Here is a 20,085-nt window from a genome sequence, read left to right as displayed (position 1 = left end):
TAGACCAACAGTGTTACATGTCCAACAACATAGTCCTTTAAATACGGTCTACTGGTCTTGTGGATTTCCTGGGCGGAGAGTTCAACAGCTTCTGAGGCCACGGCCTCCTCAGTGGCTTTCTGCAGCGTGAGGTCTGGCATGGCGAGGAGATGCCGTTGCAGACGGATGTCCCAGACCCCACAGATGATTTGATCCATCAGGGCATCATCTAAGTCTCGGAACTCGCAGTGCATTGCAGCCTGTCGCAGGGCGGTGGTGTAGTTGTTGATTGACTCCCCCTCTGCCTGGTTCCAGTGGTAGAACGCATGGCGGGCAGCAATCTTGGACGGCTTTGGTGCGTAGTGGTTGCGGAGCTTCTCTTGAATCATGTCTCAAGGTGCTGCCTGGACTGCTAGAGGCACAACCAATGCTCGGGCCGTCGCGAACACTTCGGGGCCACAAAGGCTGAGGAGAGGCCCCGCTTCTGCTCTACAGACCCTCTTGTCAGCTCATTTGCTTGGAGGTAGCAGTCAAACCGAGCGAGGTAGGAATCCCAGGATTCAGAGGCTGGGGCAAACGGCGGTAGAGGCACGAGTGAAGCCATGGTTCCGATGCCGACGTGGAGGCGATGGATGGTACACTGTGCTCTAGCCAGAACAGTCAGCTCTGAATTGGTTCTGTCCAGTGATTTCACTCAGTGATATCGCTCTGTGATTCAGCTCAATTCAGAGGCTGGCCGCATCTGGCTGTGCTCTGATGTCCATCGATCCCATCCTCGTCGCCAGTGTTAGGTTGTGGGTTGACATAGCAGACAACACAGTGATTTCTCCAAGTAGCTCTTTATTTTGTAAGCTGGAATAGAACCTGAACAGCAAACAGCTCAGCCGGCCTGCTTTTATAGGCAGCTGGCTGTCAAACATTGTAGCAAGAACAACCCAGGGGTTCCCGCCTAAAATAACTGACGTGGACCTGAGTGAAAACTACATACACAATACTCCTGGTGGCCTGAGTGAGAACTTCAATACATAACAACAGTAATCCATCAACCATGGATTTAGCTTCCCTAAACATGGATTTAGCTTCCCTAAACAGGGCTGCCTTCAGATGTCTCTATTATTATTATTATTATTATTAATGTATTAAATTTGTATACCACCCTATACCCGCACGTCTCCAAAAGTGTGATGGCATCAAGGTTTCTGCTTGTGAGCCAAAATAAAACCACTTCTCATCCTGGAGCCTACCTGTAAATTGTTGGTAAAGCTTCAGGAGTAGGAGTTGGGTGGGTGTGTCGGTGTTACAGGAGCAGGGAAACTCCCCAAGGGGTGAAGATACACCTGCCCCCATGTGAACAGCAGTGTGCCAACGGAGAAACAGCACCACTGCATTTTAAGGTACTAATGTGAACGTACCCTGGGACGCGGGTGGCGCTGTGGGTTAAAGCCTCAGCGCCTAGGACTTGCCGATCAAAAGGTCGGCGGTTCGAATCCCTGCGGCAGGGTGCGCTCCCGCTGCTCGGTCCCAGCGCCTGCCAACCTAGCAGTTCGAAAGCACCTCCGGGTGCAAGTAGATAAATAGGGACCGCTTACCAGCGGGAAGGTAAACGGCGTTTCCGTGTGCGGCTCTGGCTCGCCAGAGCAGCGATGTCACGCTGGCCACGTGACCCGGAAGTGTCTCCGGACAGCGCTGGCCCCTGGCCTCTTAAGTGAGATGGGCGCACAACCCCAGAGTCTGTCAAGACTGGCCCGTACGGGCAGGGGTACCTTTACCTTTACCTTGTGAACGTACCCTAAGAGTTATGGAGAGCTCAAAACCTTTCAGGCTCTTTTGACACCTTTTAGGTAAAGGGTAAAGGGACCCCTGACCATTAGGTCCAGTCACAGACGACTCTGGGGTTGCGGCGCTCATCTCGCTTTATTGGCTGAGGGAGCTGGTGTACAGCTTCCGGGTCATGTGGCGAGCATGACTAAGCCGCTTCTGGCGAACCAGAGCAGCACATGGAAATGCCGTTTACCTTCCCGCCGGAGCGGTACCTATTTATCTACTTGCACTTTGACGTGCTTTCGAACTGCTAGGTTGGAAGGAGCTGGGACTGAGCAACGGAAGCTCACCCAGTCGCTGGGATTCGAACCACCAACCTTCTGATGCATTGCTCCAGTCCAAATTCTGTAATTGTTCATTTCATTTTTATGCTTCCTTTCTCCTCCACGGGCAGGGTGTCCATTCCTTTGAGGGAAGGACAAGCTTCCTCAGATGTTTCTAAGCAGAGGTTGGGTGTCCATCTGTCATGGATGCATTATCTGAGATTCCTGTATTGCAGGGGGGGGGAGTGGACTGGATTTGACCCTTGGGGTCCTCTCCAACTCTACAGGACGTAGTCTCAAGTCTGGTTTAAAGATGGGCCTTTTAGCCATGGGCAGGAACAGCCTTGAATATACCCACCCACACTTAGCATCTGGTCGGCTGACTGTACAGTGGTACCTCAGGTTACATACGCTTCAGGTTACATACGCTTCAGGTTAAAGACTCCGCTAACCCAGAAATAGTGCTTCAGGTTAAGAACTTTGCTTCAGGATGAGAACAGAAATCGTGCTCCGGTGGCATGGCGGCGGCAGCAGGTGGCCCCATTAGCTAAAGTGGTGCTTCAGGTTAAGAACAGTTTCAGGTTAAGTACGGACCTCCGGAACGAATTAAGTACTTAATCTGAAGTACCACTGTAATGTTAGTTCCACCCACCTCAGTCATTTTCTCGGGGGGGGGGGGGACACAACTATTTCACTCGTTGCCTTACTGAAAGATTAAGAAAGAACATATTTTGTTTTGGAAAAACTTGCTCCATGCCAAAGTGCCAGGCGACTCTTAACCATTATTAGGGGTGTTGTTGTTTAGTTGTGTCCGACTCTTCGTGACCCCATGGACCAGAGCACGCCAGGCACTCCTGCCTTCCACCACCTCCCGCAGTTTGGTCAGACTCATGCTGGTAGCTTTGAGAACACTGTCCAACCATCTCGTCCTCTGTCGTCCCCTTCTCCTTGTGCCCTCCATCTTTCCCAACATCAGGGTCTTTTCCAGGGAGTCTTCTCTTCTCATGAGGTGGCCAAAGTATTGGAGCCTCAGCTTCAGGATCTGTCCTTCCAGTGAGCACTCAGGGCTGATTTCCTTCAGAATGGAGAGGTCTGATTTTCTTGCAGTCCATGGGACTCTCAAGAGTCTCTCAAGAGTCTTATTAGGGGTATGTTGGGCCAAATAAAACCAAGAAGGTTAAAAAGCTTTTTAGTAGAGGGAAAAATAAAGATACCCACTTGGTGGCAGCAGCAAACCTAAACAAGAAGGGGCGGGTTGGTTTTCTTGTTAGGAACCGAGCGATTGCTTTTAAGAAACGAAATAATAATAATAATAATAGCCACTGATGTTACAATGTCAAAGGTAAAGCAGGGAGAATAGGCAACACAAGTAGGAGGTTTTAGGAATTAGCGGACCGACGGTGCATTCCGAAGGATGTTTCCTGGTAAATAAGTCCGTTGAGCTAAATAGGGCACAATCCCAGGCAAGGGCGCATAGGAGTGCAGTCCGAGGATGGGGCACGTGCGGCCCTGCGGTTGCCCTTCGACTCCAATTCCCATCAGCCACGGCCAACGGCCAGGGATGATGGGGGTTGTAGTGCAAGCAAATGCCGAGAAGCTCCCATCCGCACCTATTCAAAGCAGAAGGCGGAGGTGGCGGCGATGGAGTTTCCCTTTCAGTTTTCTTGGAATTCGCGCCCCAGCAGAGAGACATGCACGCCCACCTCCATAGGACCCTGGTCTCCGCATTTCGTTGCCATTGGCTCCACCCAAGACCACCACGTTCTCATGCGTGAGAAAGGAGGGATTACTCTCGGGGGTGCTTACTGGGGCTTGATGGGAGTGGTAGTCCAAAACGCCTTGCTGCCGTGCATCCTGATCTCACGACCCCAGACTCGTGTTCCGTTTGCCAGTCAGTGCAATTTTTGTTTTGCAAAATGCACCTCTCCAGCTGTTTCCCCTCCTTTGCTCCACCTTGTTTTTTTCCCTTTACGCTTCCTCTCTGTGCGGTGCATGCATCAGCCCACTATTCCCCGTGCTGCTTTTGCTTTCTTGCATTTTTGACTCCCATTCCCTCCCCGCCTCCCAGGGAGTAAGGGCAGGAGGAAGGGCACCGCCGGCTTCCCTCGCTGCTTGCGCGCAGCCGCGGGCCGATTCCCTGCGCGCACGCGGAGCCGCGGGGCGGGCACCCGGACAAGCGGCGTGGCCGCGGCAGCTGCCAATTGCAATGTCCGGGCGGGCCCTGGCGTCACAGAGGGCGTGCTCCCACTTTCCCCCCCCCCCCGGTTACAAAGCGTCCACACCTCTCTCTTTCCCCCGTTTTTACGCCGGAATCAGCTGGGCGGCCGCAGAGAGCGACAAGATCCGCTAGCAACCGCCTGCCTGCCTGCGTCGCTTGGAGAGCAGCTCGAGGGCTGTGCGCGCCTGCCTGGTGCGGAGCGAAAACCTGCCGACCGCCGTTCAATTCGCGCCTGGGGCGCGCGGGGCCGGGGACAGCCAGCGCGCAGTTGGATGTGGGGTCCAGAGTCGCCAAACGCGGACTCCGCCTCCAGCCGGAGCCCCCATCCATCTTCCAGCAGCAACGCCATCCCAGCCGACAGTCTCCAGGCTCCCATCGCTGGAGGAGGCGGCCTGCAGACTCCCTCCAGCTTGTCCGACAGCCTCGACTCCCTTTCCCCGAAGCCCAACAGCCTCCAAGCCCCTTCCAGCCCAGGGAGCGCTCTGGGTTCCTCCAGTATCCAGAGCGACAGCCTCGATTCCCTCTCCGGCTACCCAGACAGTTTGGCATCTTTCAGCTTCCTGCAAGACAGCCTCAACCAGGGTGACAGCCTCGACTCTCTCAACCTCTACCGCAGCAGCCTCCGGCCTGTCTTCAGCCTCTGTGACAGCCTTGACACGTCCAGCGTCCAGAGAGACAGCCTCCAGTCGGTGACCAGCGTTTGCGACAGCACCCAGGCCTCCAGCATCCAGTGCGACAGCCTCGACTCGCCCTGCAGCCTGTGCGACAGCCTCGAGACGCCTGTCACTCAGCATCATTGCCCTGGGTCCTTCAGCGTCTGAAGGCTAAAGGCTGGGCCACTAAGTGCCACCTCCCCAGAAGCCGCCAATTGCTCCTTAAAAAGCAACCACTGGGCCCTGCCGATCAGTGTGTCTCTCTGCCTGGAGCCTTCTCCATGTCTCGGCAGAAGCTGTCGGCAGGAGGGTCACTGCCTGCTCAAGCCGCTCGGCCGCCCGAGCACATGGCGTCGAGGGCCCCTCGGAGGACTCCTAGCTACCTCTCTGACCTGTACCAGAACATGCTGCGGGAAGAAGAGGCCCGGAACACAGAGAGGAGGCGATACCAGCATGGCGGCAGCAGCACCAGTCTCCCGAGTGTCTCCATCTCCGAGGAGACGCAGCAGAAGCATCCTCAGAGCGCCGTGGTGGCAAGCTGTGACCCGCACCTTAGGCCCATTATGCGTCGCCGGGCCAGGTCCTTGCCCAGCTCTCCGGAGAGGAGGAGGAGTATGATGGCGCCGTGCCGCGTCCCGGGGTGCAGCACCCGCCGGAACAAAGTCCGCTTTGCCGACGCTCTGGGCCTGGATCTGGCCGAGGTGAAAGTGTTCCAGGTGGGGGAAGATCCCTCCATCCCTCTGCACGTTCTCTCCAGGCTGTCCATCAATTCCGACCTTTGCTGCAGCAGACTGGACCTGGAGTTCACCATGCAGTGCTTGGTGCCTGACTTCCAGCAGCCTGTGGACTGCGAGGACTTCCACAGCCGCCTGCAGCGGCAGCTGGTGTGCCTCGAGCGGGTGACCAGCTCAGATCTGGGTCTGAACGGCACCGTCCAAGTGGTCAACCTGGCCTTTGAGAAGCAGGTGGCTGTGAGATACACCTTCAACCATTGGAGGGGTCAGCACGAAGTCAGTGCCCAGTGGCACAGCAGCGTTCCTGGGAAGGAGGGGCAGGCCCAGGCGGATGTCTTCACTTTCTTCCTCCCCGTGGCGCCGTTCCTCCTCCAGCTGAGCTCAGTGGTTGAGTTTGCAGTGCTGTACCGAGTCAACGGGCAGGAGTACTGGGATAACAACCGAGGGAAGAACTTCGCCCTCACCTGTCGGAGTCACGAACTCAAGATGCCCAGGGAATGCGAAGAGAGCTGGATTCACTTCATCTAAGCAAAGCGAGGAGATGGAAAGAGCTATTTGCAGTTCTCCGGCCCCGTCCTCCTTTGGCATTTCTTTCCTTCCAGAGGCACCAAAGAAACCCTTCGGAACGACACAGATCCTTCGAAATAAAAGAGTAACGAGTGATCGGCACAAAAGCTATTTATAGAAGAGAGTTAAAAGGATAAAGGGCTATAGCCTACACTGAGTTGCAACCAAATGCATAAATCACGGCGGAAAAGACACTTGCCAGGGAGAGCCAAGCCAATTTCTTTTATTGCTTTGAATCAACTCTTGCAGCAGACTACGAAATATATATTTCAATCATACAAATTATTTTTTTTCACTTTTTGACACTGGCTATCATATTGCACTTCAGTCAATGCACTTTTGCACTTTTTTGTTTTGTAAGTATTGCTCTTGATGCTTTATAGCAGAAAAATGTCTGCACTGCTCCAAGACTCTGCAGGGTCTTGGCTGCAAAAGGGATGTTAATAAATACAACTGATGTTTAAATAGAAATATATTTTTACATTGTATTTTATAATGCACACCTGACAGTGTCCCTATGTTAGGCATTTTGAGTTCCTAAAAAGGATTACTTGGAAGAGGGTCACTTGTTGTGAAAGAAAGACAAACTGCGGTTTTGGTTTTGCTGGAAAATTCCTCTATTTTAAAGTCGGAACATATTTGTAGGAAGGAACAGCAGCCTATGCAGAGCTGTTTCTTTCCTTCCTTGCTTTATTTCGCAGAACAGTTTTGCACTTTTGTAATATATGCTATCTGAGGCTGATGGAATGCTGATCATATCCTTATCGTTCAGTATTGCTTCAATATAAGATATAGGAATGCGGTTCATCTACACAGCTAAGACAGACAATATTTGTAAAAGAGAAATAATGCTGAACTTTACAAAAGTAAAACATTCTCTGAAACGCTTAGATAAAACATGGATGATGACATCGCAGTTGCTGATAAACCGCAGTTGAATATTAGGAATTTTTCGATTGAGGATATATATGTGCGCTTTGGCTGCAAGAGGCCTTGGGTTTAAATTCCAAACAAGCCATGGTGTTTTGCCCTTGAATGCAAGATTATTCCCACACCCTCCCCCCAAGAAAAATTGTCAGAGGGGTGGTTGATCAGGATGAATAAGCATAGGGGGCACAGGAAGATTCTGCAGTCTGTCTGCCGCCATGCCGAGGTTTCAGTCCATCCCAGTGCCTCAAATGCTGCCCATTTGTGGTAGTGGGAAACCTTACATTTGGGGGCAGAACTCTGTTGGGCTGTACATACATATAAAGCAGGGGTGTCAAACTCAAATTCATCGGGGGCCGCATCAGCAGTTTGGTCACCCTCAAAGGGCCGGTTGTATCTGTAGGACTATGTGTAAAGTGGAGGTTTCCTGTGTAGAACGGCCGGCGCCGCTAGAGGGCAGACGTTCTCTGGCTTGTAGGCTGCTGCGGATGCGCTGAAGAGGCGGCTTTCTTGTGTCAAAAAAAAAAAAGCGAGAATAAAAGGTGAAGGCTGGCAGCCGGCGGCGGCTACACGGGCCACATGACGAGGTCTGGCGGGCCGTATTCGGCCCGCGGGCCTTGTGTTTGACACCCATGATATAAAGCATGTGTCTTCCTCCAAAGAATCCTGGGAACTGTAGCTTGTTAAGGGCGCTGGGAATTGTAGCTCTGTGAAGAAGAAACTACAAATACTAGGCTTCTTTGAGGGAAAGCTGTGTGTATGGTGTTCAGTCCCATGGGTTCCTTTGGAAAGGTGCTGAGAGAGAACTTCTGTATGCATTTCCAGTATGAATGTATAAAGTGAAAAGCTGTGATTGAGGATGGAATTGCATGTTCATGTGCCATGTTTCTGCTGCAGTTTATATACGTGTTTATATATTATATATGTGTGTTAGGGCGATTTCTGGCCCTGCCATAGGTTTAGGCACCTATATGTGCTGTTAATAGCGAGCAACTTCAAGAAGCTCGCCATTATTGACAACGCTAATGATGATGATTCAGATAGATCTGCACTTCTGTGCATGGTAGGACTAAACGTAGCCCTCAGCTGGAGGTGTGGCATGAACATATGAGCCCCAACACTGGAACATGTCATAAATCAAATATCTAATATTAACTAGGCCACACCTGAGCACTGAGTATCAGTGCAAATGATATCTGGGGAAACCAAATCCTCACTCCCCTATTTTGCCTTGTATTGTTGTAGCCGTATGCGAAGCAGCATTGTAGCAACATGGATAGGTCAGTCGGTTAGATCATGGCGCTGGTAATGCCAAGGTTTGATCCCCCGTAAGGGGCAGCTGTATATTCCTACATTGCAGGGGGTTGGACTAGATCAGGGGTTTCCCAAACTTGGGTCTTTGGCTGCTTTTGGACTACAACTCCCATCATCCCTAGCTAGCAGGACCAGTGGTCAGGGATGATGGGAAGTGTAGTCCGAAAACAGCTGGAGACCCAGGTTTGGGTTGGACTCGATGATCATTATGGTCCCTTCCAACTCTCTTGATTCTGAATTGGCCACTTGGTCATTCATTTAGCAGTGTTTACACCGACTGGCTCGGGCTCTCCAGGGTTTTGGGCAGGCATTGTCCTAGCTGGGACCTTCCGCATGAAAAAGATGGGCTCTGCACTGAGTTTTGGAGCATGTTCACTTTGTTCCTACATGATGAAGGTCCTTGGTTTCAAGTTTCCTGTATTTTGGAATGGGCCTGGGCCTTGGGAAACCTGAGGGCAGCTATATGGCAGTGCATTCCAGGCATGCATAACCTGTGCCTCATGGAGGCTGGAAGAGATCCCAGAGACCCAGAGTAGAAACTCATCTCAGCTGTACATTTGCTTCCGTGCGGGAGGTTTTCTCAAGGGGCCATCTTTCAGATATCGGAGCTCCTTTGAAGGGTCTGGCTGGCATTAAAGGAGCATGGAGTAGTGGAAAATCTATTCCTTATTGGTGACTAAGCCAACAAGCACGTTCGTTTGTCTTGTTTATTAAGTAAGCAGTAAGCAGGTTGTGGAGATTTTAAACAAATCTAATGGAGTTTCCTTGTTGAGTTCGAAAGCACGTCAAAGTGCAAGTAGATAAATAGGTACCACTCCGGTGGGAAGGTAAACGGCGTTTCCGTGCACTGCTCTGGTTTGCCAGAAGCGGCTTAGTCATGCTAGCCACATGACCCGGAAGCTGTACGCCAGCTCCCTCAGCCAATAAAGCGAGATGAGCACCGCAACCCCAGAGTCGGTCACAACTGGACCTAATGGTCAGGGGTCCCTTTACCCCTTTACCTTAAGCAGGTTGTGGAGATTTTAACTAAATCTAATGGAGTTTCCCTGTTGAGTTCAGTAGAAGTTCATTAAACTCACCATGTATGGGTCCTTATGCAAACATCATCCCTGTAGAGAAGAAGCTTGGGGGAAGCCTGAGGTTTACAGAAGTACAAAAAATCTTTATGGAAAAAACCGATAGTGGGAGGGGAAGCACAGACCACTGACAACTGAGCATCCTCTGTGAGCATAAAATGCTGACCAATAGTTGGTTTTTAAAACAAAAACAAATCAAAGTGTGGGGTGAAGCAGAATGGAATGGAATAGATCATATCATAGAAGAGGACCTGGCTGGCTGGTGTCCTGACCTGGAGCAATCCACAGTGGAACATATTTTGTTGCAGGTTTCACCAGTACACCCCAAGTATGCAAAATAATAATAATAATAATTAAGATGTCCATATGGTATTGCACTCGTGACTCTTACGCTGTGATTGCAAAGGGTTTTCTGCTTTAAGTGTTGGCTGTTGGGTATTTTTAAAAGCACGCTTGCCTATCCAAGCTCTTGAAAGAGGGTTGTCACGTTAGCAGTTAAGTTGCATTGTTGTAAGATCCAAACACATCTGCGCTGTGACGGTTGGCTGGATGATTGCTTACCGTGGGTCTGCATGACCACAACACCAATCCTTGTGCCATTCCGTGCAACACTATGTTGTGTTTGGGGAAGTTTGGTGTCCTTGCAGCCTTTTTTGTTTTACTCCCCTTGTTATCAGAGCATCAGAACATAGAAGGGCTGTCCAGGACCAAAGGAGTAAACCAGGGCTGGTGCTGTAAATAAGAACATGCGGGTTACATTCCTGTATCATGTAGTCCAGAGTTTTGTTCCCTTCAGCCTAATGCCTCTGGAAGCTAAAACTCATAATAAGCATGGCATGAAGGTCATAGTTATCATCCCCTGTTGTTGTCTCCAGCATTTGGTACTCAAAAAGGAGTATATTGCTTCTGGGTGCAGTCCTTTCAATTAACAGCTCTCAACAAAATTGCACTTCTGTACTTTAAAAATAAAGATTGGTGCCATGGCAGAGACCCTGGGGACAATTAAGAAGCCGGGGGACCACAGTTTGGTTTCCCCATGCCAACGAAGCTCACATGGTCTTGCAGACCTTTGCAAAGACGTTTTTGGGAACTCCTAAATGCCAGGGTTCATCGCGAAATGGTGTGTTTGCATGCCATGCAAAAGGGAGGAAAAGTCACCTCAGGGTGGTTTTTACTATGCAAAATATATAAATTTTGCATAGTAAAATTTGCATTTCTTAATTAGGAGTCTCTAGAAGTTTGTGTATGATTTCTGTGAGTTTTCTTTCTTAGGGAATAATTTCTAACTGGTTAGGAGGAAAGAGTTAACTGAGTAGCACAACTTCTAGGGCTTGCAGAATAGGGGGGGGAAGGCATTGCATTTTTCTCCCCACTGATGTGTAAATGGGGAAAGCAAGAGCAAAAACTTTACTGAACAACTTGATTATAAAGTTGCAATCCTAGGGACACTTACCCGAGAGTAAGTCCCATTATTCAACGGGATGGGACATGCTTCTGAGTTGACATGTATAGGATCGTACTGTAAATGGCTCAGAAATGCACTTGCATATGTTACATCAGTTGCAACCCAGCATCTATTGAACATTCATCACGATTTATTTACACAAATTTAATAGGGAGGTTGTATAACATTGGCTGTTTCCGGAGCATTCTGTTTTGCGTTTTTTTTTTGGGGGGGGCGCGTTTATATGACATTGTGACAAGCAGTTGTTATCCCATACTTCTCAGGGCATTGCTTTCCTTACTGCAAAAGATCTGATTTGGGGAGGGGATTGGGTTTTTTGTGCAAAAGTGCCAGATCACTTTTTATTGTGCCGTCTGAATTTGCTAGTATACCACTGAATTGCACCAACAGCCTGGAAAGAAGAACAACAAGGTGATTTGTGCAAATGTCTTCTGTTTGGGTGGCCGCTGCTGTTTTTACAAGTTAATTTTCCTGATACATGCTGAGCTGTATTTTATTTTATATAGGGCAGCAAAGGTGCATCAAGGAAAAGCACGGAAGACAAATATTCTCTGAGAAACAGGCATCTAAAGCAGTGCTAAAAATCCCATTACAGTGTACGCGCTGCTAACTGCCTCTATTAGGGGCCGAACCTCTGCCAAATGGTGGCATATGTCACCCTAGTGTTAGTGAAGGCTTCGGACTGCATTAACACTGCCAGAATATCCTAAGCCAAGATTCTGTTTAAAGGTTAGGTCAGGTATTTTGCACTGGCTAAGGGGAGAGTGACACGAGAAATCTGGCTTAAGTCTGCAGGGAGAAGAATTTGCTCATGCAAAGTCCCATAATTAAGGCCTCTAATATGCAAGTCATACTATCAGTTCCTATACTGCCAGTGCCTCTGGAGAAGTACAAATCAGTAAATCATTCTCATTAAGCCTTCAGTGTAACATTACAGACCATGTGGATAGGGATTGGCGAGTGATCATTTTCATTAGATGTGCAAAATAGCGTTTGTTGAAGTGTTACTGTGATATCCATACATTAGTCACCGTTTCAATCTTTTGTGGGTGCTAGAGCATCACACTCCCCCTTTCCCTTCTGCTAAAATGCTTCTCCCCAATTTCCAAATCAGCTGCATTCACCGTTGAGACATCAAATCTGAATTCTGTATGAATTGGCCTTGCAGCTTTTACTTCCATTGTTCAAAGGCAGTTTTGTCACCTTTTGCATACAGTTCTCAGGGCAGTCAATATATTGGACTTGCATTGTCTTCTCTACCCATGTTAAGATTCGTGTTTCATTGATGATTTGTCATGTTTAAAAGCACTTTAAAAAAAGATGCTGTACCTACAATATCTGTTCAGCAACTGAATGTCTTTTAGCACACAATATGTTTGAGATTCGGTTTTGGGAATGATATATACAGAAATTATTGTTGGATCGGATCCAGACTAGATCACACTTAAAATAGACCCTTTCAGTGGATCTACTCTAACTATGACTAAATCTGGATCCAAGTAACTTGAGAAGAAAGAATTGTTAATACCTATAATACTGTACAAGAATAAACTTAATTGCAGGTTTAAACTTAAATGCACTAAGTCAACTATCTTTTTTAAAGGAAATCTTGTAGTATTCTTTCATGGCTATTACATATCATGTGTTACGTTTAACCACTTTTGCAAAACATGCTTGTATTCGATTAAATGTATTTTTCAGAGTGGCATGTAATTCTTTGTGTTGCTTTCACTTAGCATAAAGGTAAAACTACCCCTGCCTGTCAGGGCCAGTCGTGACCGACTCTAGGGTTGCGTGCTCATCTTGCTCAAGAGGCCGGGAGCCGGCGCTGTCCGAAGACACTTCCGGGTCACGTGGCCAGCATGCCGAAGCTGCATCTGGCGAGCCAGCACCAGCGCTGCACACGGAAACGGCGTTTACCTTCCCGCTAGAAAGCGGTCCCTATTTATCTACTTGCACTTAGGGGTGCTTTCGAACTGCTGGGTGGGCAGGAGCTGGGACCAAACGTTGGGAGCTCACCCCACCGCGGGGATTCGAACCGCCGACCTTTCATTCAGCAAGTTCTAGGCTCTGTGGTTTAACCCACAGCGCCACCCGCGTCCCTCTCACTTAGCATACATGCTCATTACTGCTTTCATAGAGCGGAAATGCAGAATGCCTTAACGCAGGACGGTTGCAGGTGAATTCTGAGGTATAAAATTTGAAAATCTACAACTAGGGCCCGTTGCTGCTGGTAGTTTTGTGTGCCAGCCCTGCCAAACCCTGCTCCCTCCCTTGACTCCTCACCAACCCCTGCTCTTCACCAGTCCCCATCCTTTCCCCTTGTCCCCTTGCCTTTCAGGTCAACTAACTGCAACCCCGGCCCCGCCTTAAAGCTCATTCAGTCATTGCCCAGGTGAGCATTGCCCAGAGGAACAGGCAGCTCACCAGCAGACACCTGAGGGTACCTGGGGAGCTGCCTGTTCCTCTGTGCCTCACCTGGACTGCTCATCTGCCTGGGCTGCCCACCTGCTTGTTCTGTTATCATCTTACAGCAGTGGTGTCCAAACATTTTTCAAAGAGGGCCAGATTTGATGAAGTGAGGGGCTGTGAGGGCCAACCAAAGTTGTTAACCTTTTTTTTAAGATTGAAGAAGTTGTTGAGCTTTTTTAAGGATTTTACCCCGAAGCTGTTGAGCTTTTCTTAGCATTGAAGTTGTTGAGCTTTCTTTAGGGTTGAAGTTGTGAGCTTTTTTTTGGATTGAAGTTATTGAGGTGTGTTTTTTTAGGATTTTACCCCAAGAAATTAACTGCTGCAGGGGCCGGATTAAACTGACCGGCAGGCCACCTTTTCCTGCAAACTGCAGCATGGCAACGTTACTGCATGAAGTTCATCTTTTCAAGCAGCCACTTTGGAGCACGGCTATATTTTAATCGAAGCAGCCCATCTGTAGAATGGGAAAAGGATAATGAGTTATGCAGCACATCAATGTGCCGGGTGCTTATCTTGTCTATGCCACAGGCTGAAATCATAGAGTCCCTGAAGTGGTTGAAGACATCATGTTAATCCTAAACTGACACGAAGGGGTGGGGTGGGGTGGGTTGGGGGTGTCCAAAATCTGCAAACGTTTTTGTACCCAATGAGAAAAGCTCTGGATTTCTAGCCATTTTGGGGCACACAAAAGTGTTTACAGGACGCTGTTGCTGAGGTAACCAGACCAATGCTAACTTGTCTTGCTTTGTGGAACTGGCTAGCAGTGAAACCACCAGTGCAGCATGGGAAAAAGAAGAAGCGTTGCTGTGGCAATGCCTTCCCTTCCCCCACAAGGGAAATAGAGTATTGGGTTTTTTTGCTTTGGGTGACATTAACGTACTAGATAGCTAGTCAGATTTGGCTAGCCACTGTGGAAACGAAATGCTGGGCTACATAGGATTTTGGTCTGCTCCAGCACAGCTCTTCTTCTGTTCTTGGACTTAGAATCAGAGAGTTGGAAGAGACCCTTAAGGATCATCTAGTCCAACCCCCTGCAGTGCAGGGTTATGCAACTTCACGGAGGGGTTGTTGTGCAAATAAAATGAGAGAACCATGTATGCCACCTTGAGGTGTGTTTTTTTAAAAAAAAAACTTCTTGAATTAAAGCTTTTAAAATCGGCATGGTAAACTGGGTGACCATTTTAGTCAATTACAGGGGTCAGCAAACTTTTTCAGCAAGGGGCCGGTCCACTGTCCATGATACCTTGTGGGGGGCCGGACTATATTTTGGAGAAAAAAATGAATGAATTCCTATGCCCCACAAATAACCAAGAGATGCATTTTAAATAAAAGGACACATTCTACTCACGTAAAAACACGCAGATTCCTGGACCGTCCGCAGGCTGGGTTGAGAAGGCGACTGGGCAGGTCCCGGCCCCTGGGCCTTAGTTTGCCTACCCATGGTCAAGTACATATTTAAATCAAGTTAACTGAAGAGCAGAGCAAAAAAACATAAGAAAATACCCTTACGCTGGGCTGAGGAGGTTTTGGGTTCAGGGGAAGCATCTCTCCACTTAGCTCTCCCAGCTGAGCTGGCCTCCCACCAGCCTCTGCTGATGCCGTGACCTAAGTGCCACTACACTTACACTTCGTGCTCACCTGCCCCTTCCTCCTGCTAGACATGTGGCCAAGTGAAAGACTCTCTGGTGCTTTTTTTGACAAGGGAAAGCCCCAAAGTAGTAGGGCCCAAAGTGGAGCCAGTTCGAGAGGTCCGGAGTGTGACAACACGAGAACAGGGTCTTCTCTGCAGTGGCTCCCCGTGTGTGGAATGCTCTCCCCAGGGAAGTTCGCCTGGCACCTTTAGGCGCCAGGCAAAAACGTTCCTTTTTAACCAGGCCTTTGGCTGATCTGTTTGACATCCTATATCCTTTTAGAATGTGGCTCTTTTTAGGAGAGTGCATGTGTTATTGGGTTGTTGTTTATATTCTGATTATATATATTGTGATCTTTTCTGTGAACCGCCCTGAGACCTCCAGGTATAGGGCGGTATATAACGTCAATGAAGAAGAAGAAGAAGAAGAAGAAGAAGAAGAAGAAGAAGAAGAAGAAGAAGAAGAAGAAGAAGCTGGTCTCACAGCCACCAGCAATGGGCATTAAGCTCAATTCAGATCAGTCTGCTAACCTGGAGCTAATGCAGGGATGTGGCCTGATCATCGTGTCCCTTATTTGTTTATTTGTACGTACAGTGGTACCTCGGGTTACATACGCTTCAGGTTACAGACTCCACTAACCCAAAAATAGTGCTTCAGGTTAAGAACTTTGCTTCAGGATGAGAACAGAAATTGTGCTCCAGCGGCACGGCAGCAGCAGGAGGCCCCATTAGCTAAAGTGGTGCTTCAGGTTAAGAACAGTTTCAGGTTAAGAACTGACCTCCAGAACGAATTAAGTTCTTAACCCGAGGTACCACTGTACATACATACATACATACCCAGCCCTTTTCCCTGAGAGGGCTCAAGTCAGCTCACAGAACAGCTAAAAACACACGCGGGGGGGGGGGGGGACCTTTAAAAACAATTAAACATTGAGTGTCCATGCTGCAGATGTGGCAATGGCTCTGCCACTCCACAAAGCTCCTTGTGTAAGGGGGAAGCTGAGGATGCGGGGTTAGAACTGCAGATTTAATTCATACAATGAATTTTCCTGAAAGCGTTTTGGCCCCTTGCATGTTCATGCCCTGCACAGTTGCCGATGCAAAGTGCTTTTTTTCTTTTCCTACACAATCTGGCAAGGGACTTAACCTGCCTTGTAAAGGTAAAGGTACCCCTGACCGTTAGGTCCAGTTGCAGATGACTTGGGGGTTGTGCGCTCATCTCGCTCTATAGGCTGAGGGAGCCGGTGTTTGTCCGCAGACAGCTTCCGGATCATGTGGCCAGCATGACTAAGCCGCTTCTGGCAAACCAGAGCAGCGTATGGAAACACCATGTACCTTCCCGACAGAGTGGTACCTATTTATCTACTTGTACTTGATGTGCTTTCGAACTGCTAGGTGGGCAGAAGCTGGGACCGAGCAACCGGAGCTCACCTTGTCGCAGGGATTCAAACTGCCGACCTTCTGATCGGCAAGCCCTAGGCTCTGTGGTTTAGACCACAGCGCCACCCGCGTCCCTTAACCTGCCTTTAGAGTACACTATATCTTTAAAGCACATTCGAATCACATTCTTGCCCTCAAAGAATTCTGGGCACTGTAGTTTACCCCTCACAGAGTTATTCCCAGCAACCCTTAACAAACTACAGTGCCCAGGATTCTTTGATGTGCGAAATGTTCTCCGAATGTGCTTAAAGGCTGTGCTGTACTGTATAGGCAGCCAAATTTGTATAGTTAATTACCTTCCTTTTCTTATTATTTCTTATTTATTCCTTTTCTTATGTTACAGTGACATCTGGTGGTGCTTGTAAAATTTCCTCACAATGCTAATACTTCCTATTTCTTTTTTAAAAGCATGTTAGTACAAGCGGAACAGTGATTGAAATGGCATATTTAGAAAGTCATTATACTGACTTGAATAAAGTGACACCAGGGTTCTCACTACTGGAGAATTTCCTTTTTCAGTCTGTAGGGACAATTTCTACCTCAACACTGCATCCCTTTATATATGTGCAAGCTGTATCTCAGTAAACCACACATGCTTACCCCCTAATGAGTTCCTGTTTCTCACCTGCACTCGTCTTTTTAAAAAGAATGTTATAATTTGGGAAGCATTTCATAGAATCATAGAACAGTAGTCTTGGAGGGACCCATGGGGCCATATAGTCCAACCCCCTACAATGTAGGAAGCTCCACTAGATAATCCATGACAAATGGCCATCCAACCTCTGCTTAAAAACATCTGAGGAAGGAGAATCCACCACCTCTCACACTCCCTGTTGAACAGCTCTTCCTTCTTTTTTTTTTAATAATAATTTTTATTAATTTTCCAATTTTAAAACAAAACAACAGCAACAACATAAAAAACATCAACAAATACAAACAAACACACAAATGTAAATTCTTAACCTCATTTTCATAAGCCTCCTTTCTCGGACTTCCCCATACCTCACCCTTTTTGCATCCTTATTTTACAGTTTTCCAGCAACCCTTTTAGCCAATTAAATTTAAATTTGTTGTCTTTCTCAATTTCACCTTAAATCATCAAACATTTTCAGCTGTAATTCTGCATCTTCCTTCCCCTTGACATTTTAGCACTTGTCAATATTGTAACAGTTCTTAAGATAAGCTTTGAACTTCTTCCAATCTTCCTCCACCGTCTCTTTCTCTTGGTCACGGATTCTGCCAGTCATTTCTGCCAGTCCCATAAAGTCAATCACTTTCGTCTGCCATTCTTCCAGTGTGGGGAGTTCTTGTGTCTTCCAGTACTTTGCTAGAAGGATCCTTGCTGCTGTGGTGGCGTACATAAAAAAAGTCCTATCCTTCCTTGACACCAATTGGCCGACCATGCCCAAGAGAAATGCCTTTGGTTTCTTGTGAAAAGTACATTTAAGTACCTTCTTAATTTCATTATAAATCATTTCCCAAAAGGCTTTAATCTTTGGGCAGGTCCACCAAAGGTGAAAGAAGGTGCCCTCAGTCTCATTACATTTCCAACATTTGTTACTGGGCAGATGATAAATCTTCGCAAGTTTGACTGGGGTCATGTACCACCTGTAAATCATTTTCATAATATTTTCTCTTAAGGCATTACATGCCGTAAATTTAATACCGGTGGTCCATAACTGTTCCCAGTCAGCAAACATAATGTCATGACCAATGTCCTGTGCCCATTTAATCATGGCTGATTTAACTGTCTCATCTATTGTATTCCACTTCAGCAACAAATTGTACATTCTTGATACATTCTTAGTATTGGGTTCTAACAGTTCTGTTTCCAATTTCGATTTCTCCACCTGGAAGCCAATTTTCCTGTCTTGTTTAAAAGTTTCCATTATTTGGTAATAATGGAGCCAATCTCGCACCTTGGGCTTTAATTTCTCAAAACTCTGTAATTTAAATTCACCGCTTTCTTGTTCTAAAATTTCAGAATATTTTGGCCATTTGGATTCCATGTTAAGTTTCTTCACCTCCTTAGCCTCCATAGGTGATAACCACCTAGGAGTTTTATTTTCCAACATGAACAGCTCTTCCTGTCAGAAAGGTCTTCTTGAGTTTTAGTCTGAATCTCCTTTCTTGGAACTTGAAGCCATTAGTTTGAGTCCTGCTCTCTGGAGCAGGGGAAAACAAGCGTACTCCATCCACCATGTGACAGCCCTTGAGATATTTGAAGATGGCTTTGATGAAGCCTGCAAAAATTAGTCGTTCAAGATATCAGCTTCAGAAGTAACGAAGACCAGTTACAAAGGCATTCACTGGGCAGAACGGCTAAAAAAAGGAAATGGGTTTTTATGGAGGAGACTGTTAGTCTATCCTGTTAAGAACATGAAGGCAATTTTGGGGTTGGTGACTGCTGGGGATCCAGGAAATTCCCCATGAGCGATTATGTGCTATCCAATGGTGGAAACTTAAGTGGGAAGAATATTCTGAGGCCCAGCACGCAACAAAGTATGCTGCCATCACTAATTTAGATGCTGAGAAATGTAGCTTGGTGAGTGACAGACAGCTGTTAATTCCACCGCTTGCTGGATTAAGGGCTGGCTCTACTCTTAGGCAATTGAGCCAACTGGGTCAAGAAACAGATGTGTCCTTATTGGCACTGAAGGGCAGAGCTATGTTTGCCATGGGGCCTGCCCTGCACCATCTAAAGTGTGTTAAAGTGGAGCAGAGTAGACCAATGTTCTACTCAGACCATGTTCACACCTTACATTTAAAGTGCTGGAATACCACTTTCAACAATCAGGGCTCCCCCCGCAAAGAATCTTGGGAGATATAGGGTTTTTTAAGGATGCTGTGTGTTGTAAAGTTTTCAACATTATTTCCATCCATTTCACATATTTCCATTTATACAATACTGAGTCATTCCCACCTCACAGACTCCCCCCCCCCCCGCCCCTCCCTGGCTTCCAAAATTAACTTTTATTCCATGCACCTAATTATATTTTCCTAACTCTTTACTTCCTCAGTTATTATATCTTAATATTTTCTCTGCATCACAAATGTTATAATAGTCCTGCTAATGTTTCTATATAATTACAATGGGTTTTAAGGTATTCTATAAATTTTATCCAGTTTTTATTAATTTTTTTTATCATCTTGATTTCTGATCCTGATGGTCAACTTTGCCATTTCGACATAGTCCATCATATTTAAAACCCAATCTTCCTTTGTTGGTGTTTTCTGCTCTTTCCACATCTGGGCCAGTAGCATTCTTGCAGCTGTTGTCGCATACATAAAAAGTATTTTGTTGTCTCTTGGTATTTCACCTCCTGTTGCACCTAATAAGAAGGCTTCTGGTTTTTTGATAAAAGTTATTCTAAACATTTTTTTTTTCAATTCATTACATATCATTTCCCAGAAGCCATTTACCACTTTGCATGACCACCACATATGTAAAAAATATTCCCTCTTTTCCCTTGCATTTCCAACTGCTAGGTTGGCAGGAGTAGGGACCGAGCAATGGGAGCTCACC

At 47.3% G+C, this 20,085-nt stretch overlaps 1 protein-coding gene across 2 annotated transcripts; it reads left to right on the top strand.

Annotated features, from left to right (window-relative positions):
- Positions 1-5,215: 5,215 nt before the first annotated feature.
- Positions 5,216-12,719, top strand: PPP1R3D (protein phosphatase 1 regulatory subunit 3D; the record flags this gene model as incomplete). 2 transcript variants are annotated; one of them, XR_013839645.1, is made up of 2 exons in its annotated part: positions 5,216-9,205; positions 9,487-12,719. XR_013839645.1 is itself a non-coding variant. In XM_079979826.1 (1 exon), one exon carries the CDS (start codon positions 5,216-5,218, stop codon positions 6,194-6,196), a length of 981 nt encoding a protein of 326 aa, XP_079835952.1. In that variant the 3' UTR covers positions 6,197-12,719. The 2 variants fall into 2 exon arrangements, 1 of the variants encoding a protein (XP_079835952.1); XM_079979826.1 differs by having other exon boundaries at positions 5,216-12,719.
- Positions 12,720-20,085: the final 7,366 nt, after the last annotated feature.

The sequence above is a fragment of the Podarcis cretensis genome (genome assembly GCF_951804945.1).
Source record: "Podarcis cretensis genome assembly, chromosome: 6".
Lineage (NCBI taxonomy): Eukaryota > Metazoa > Chordata > Lepidosauria > Squamata > Lacertidae > Podarcis > Podarcis cretensis.
Note: the sequence above shows the minus strand (reverse complement) of the source record. Positions and strands in the feature narration are given on the sequence as shown.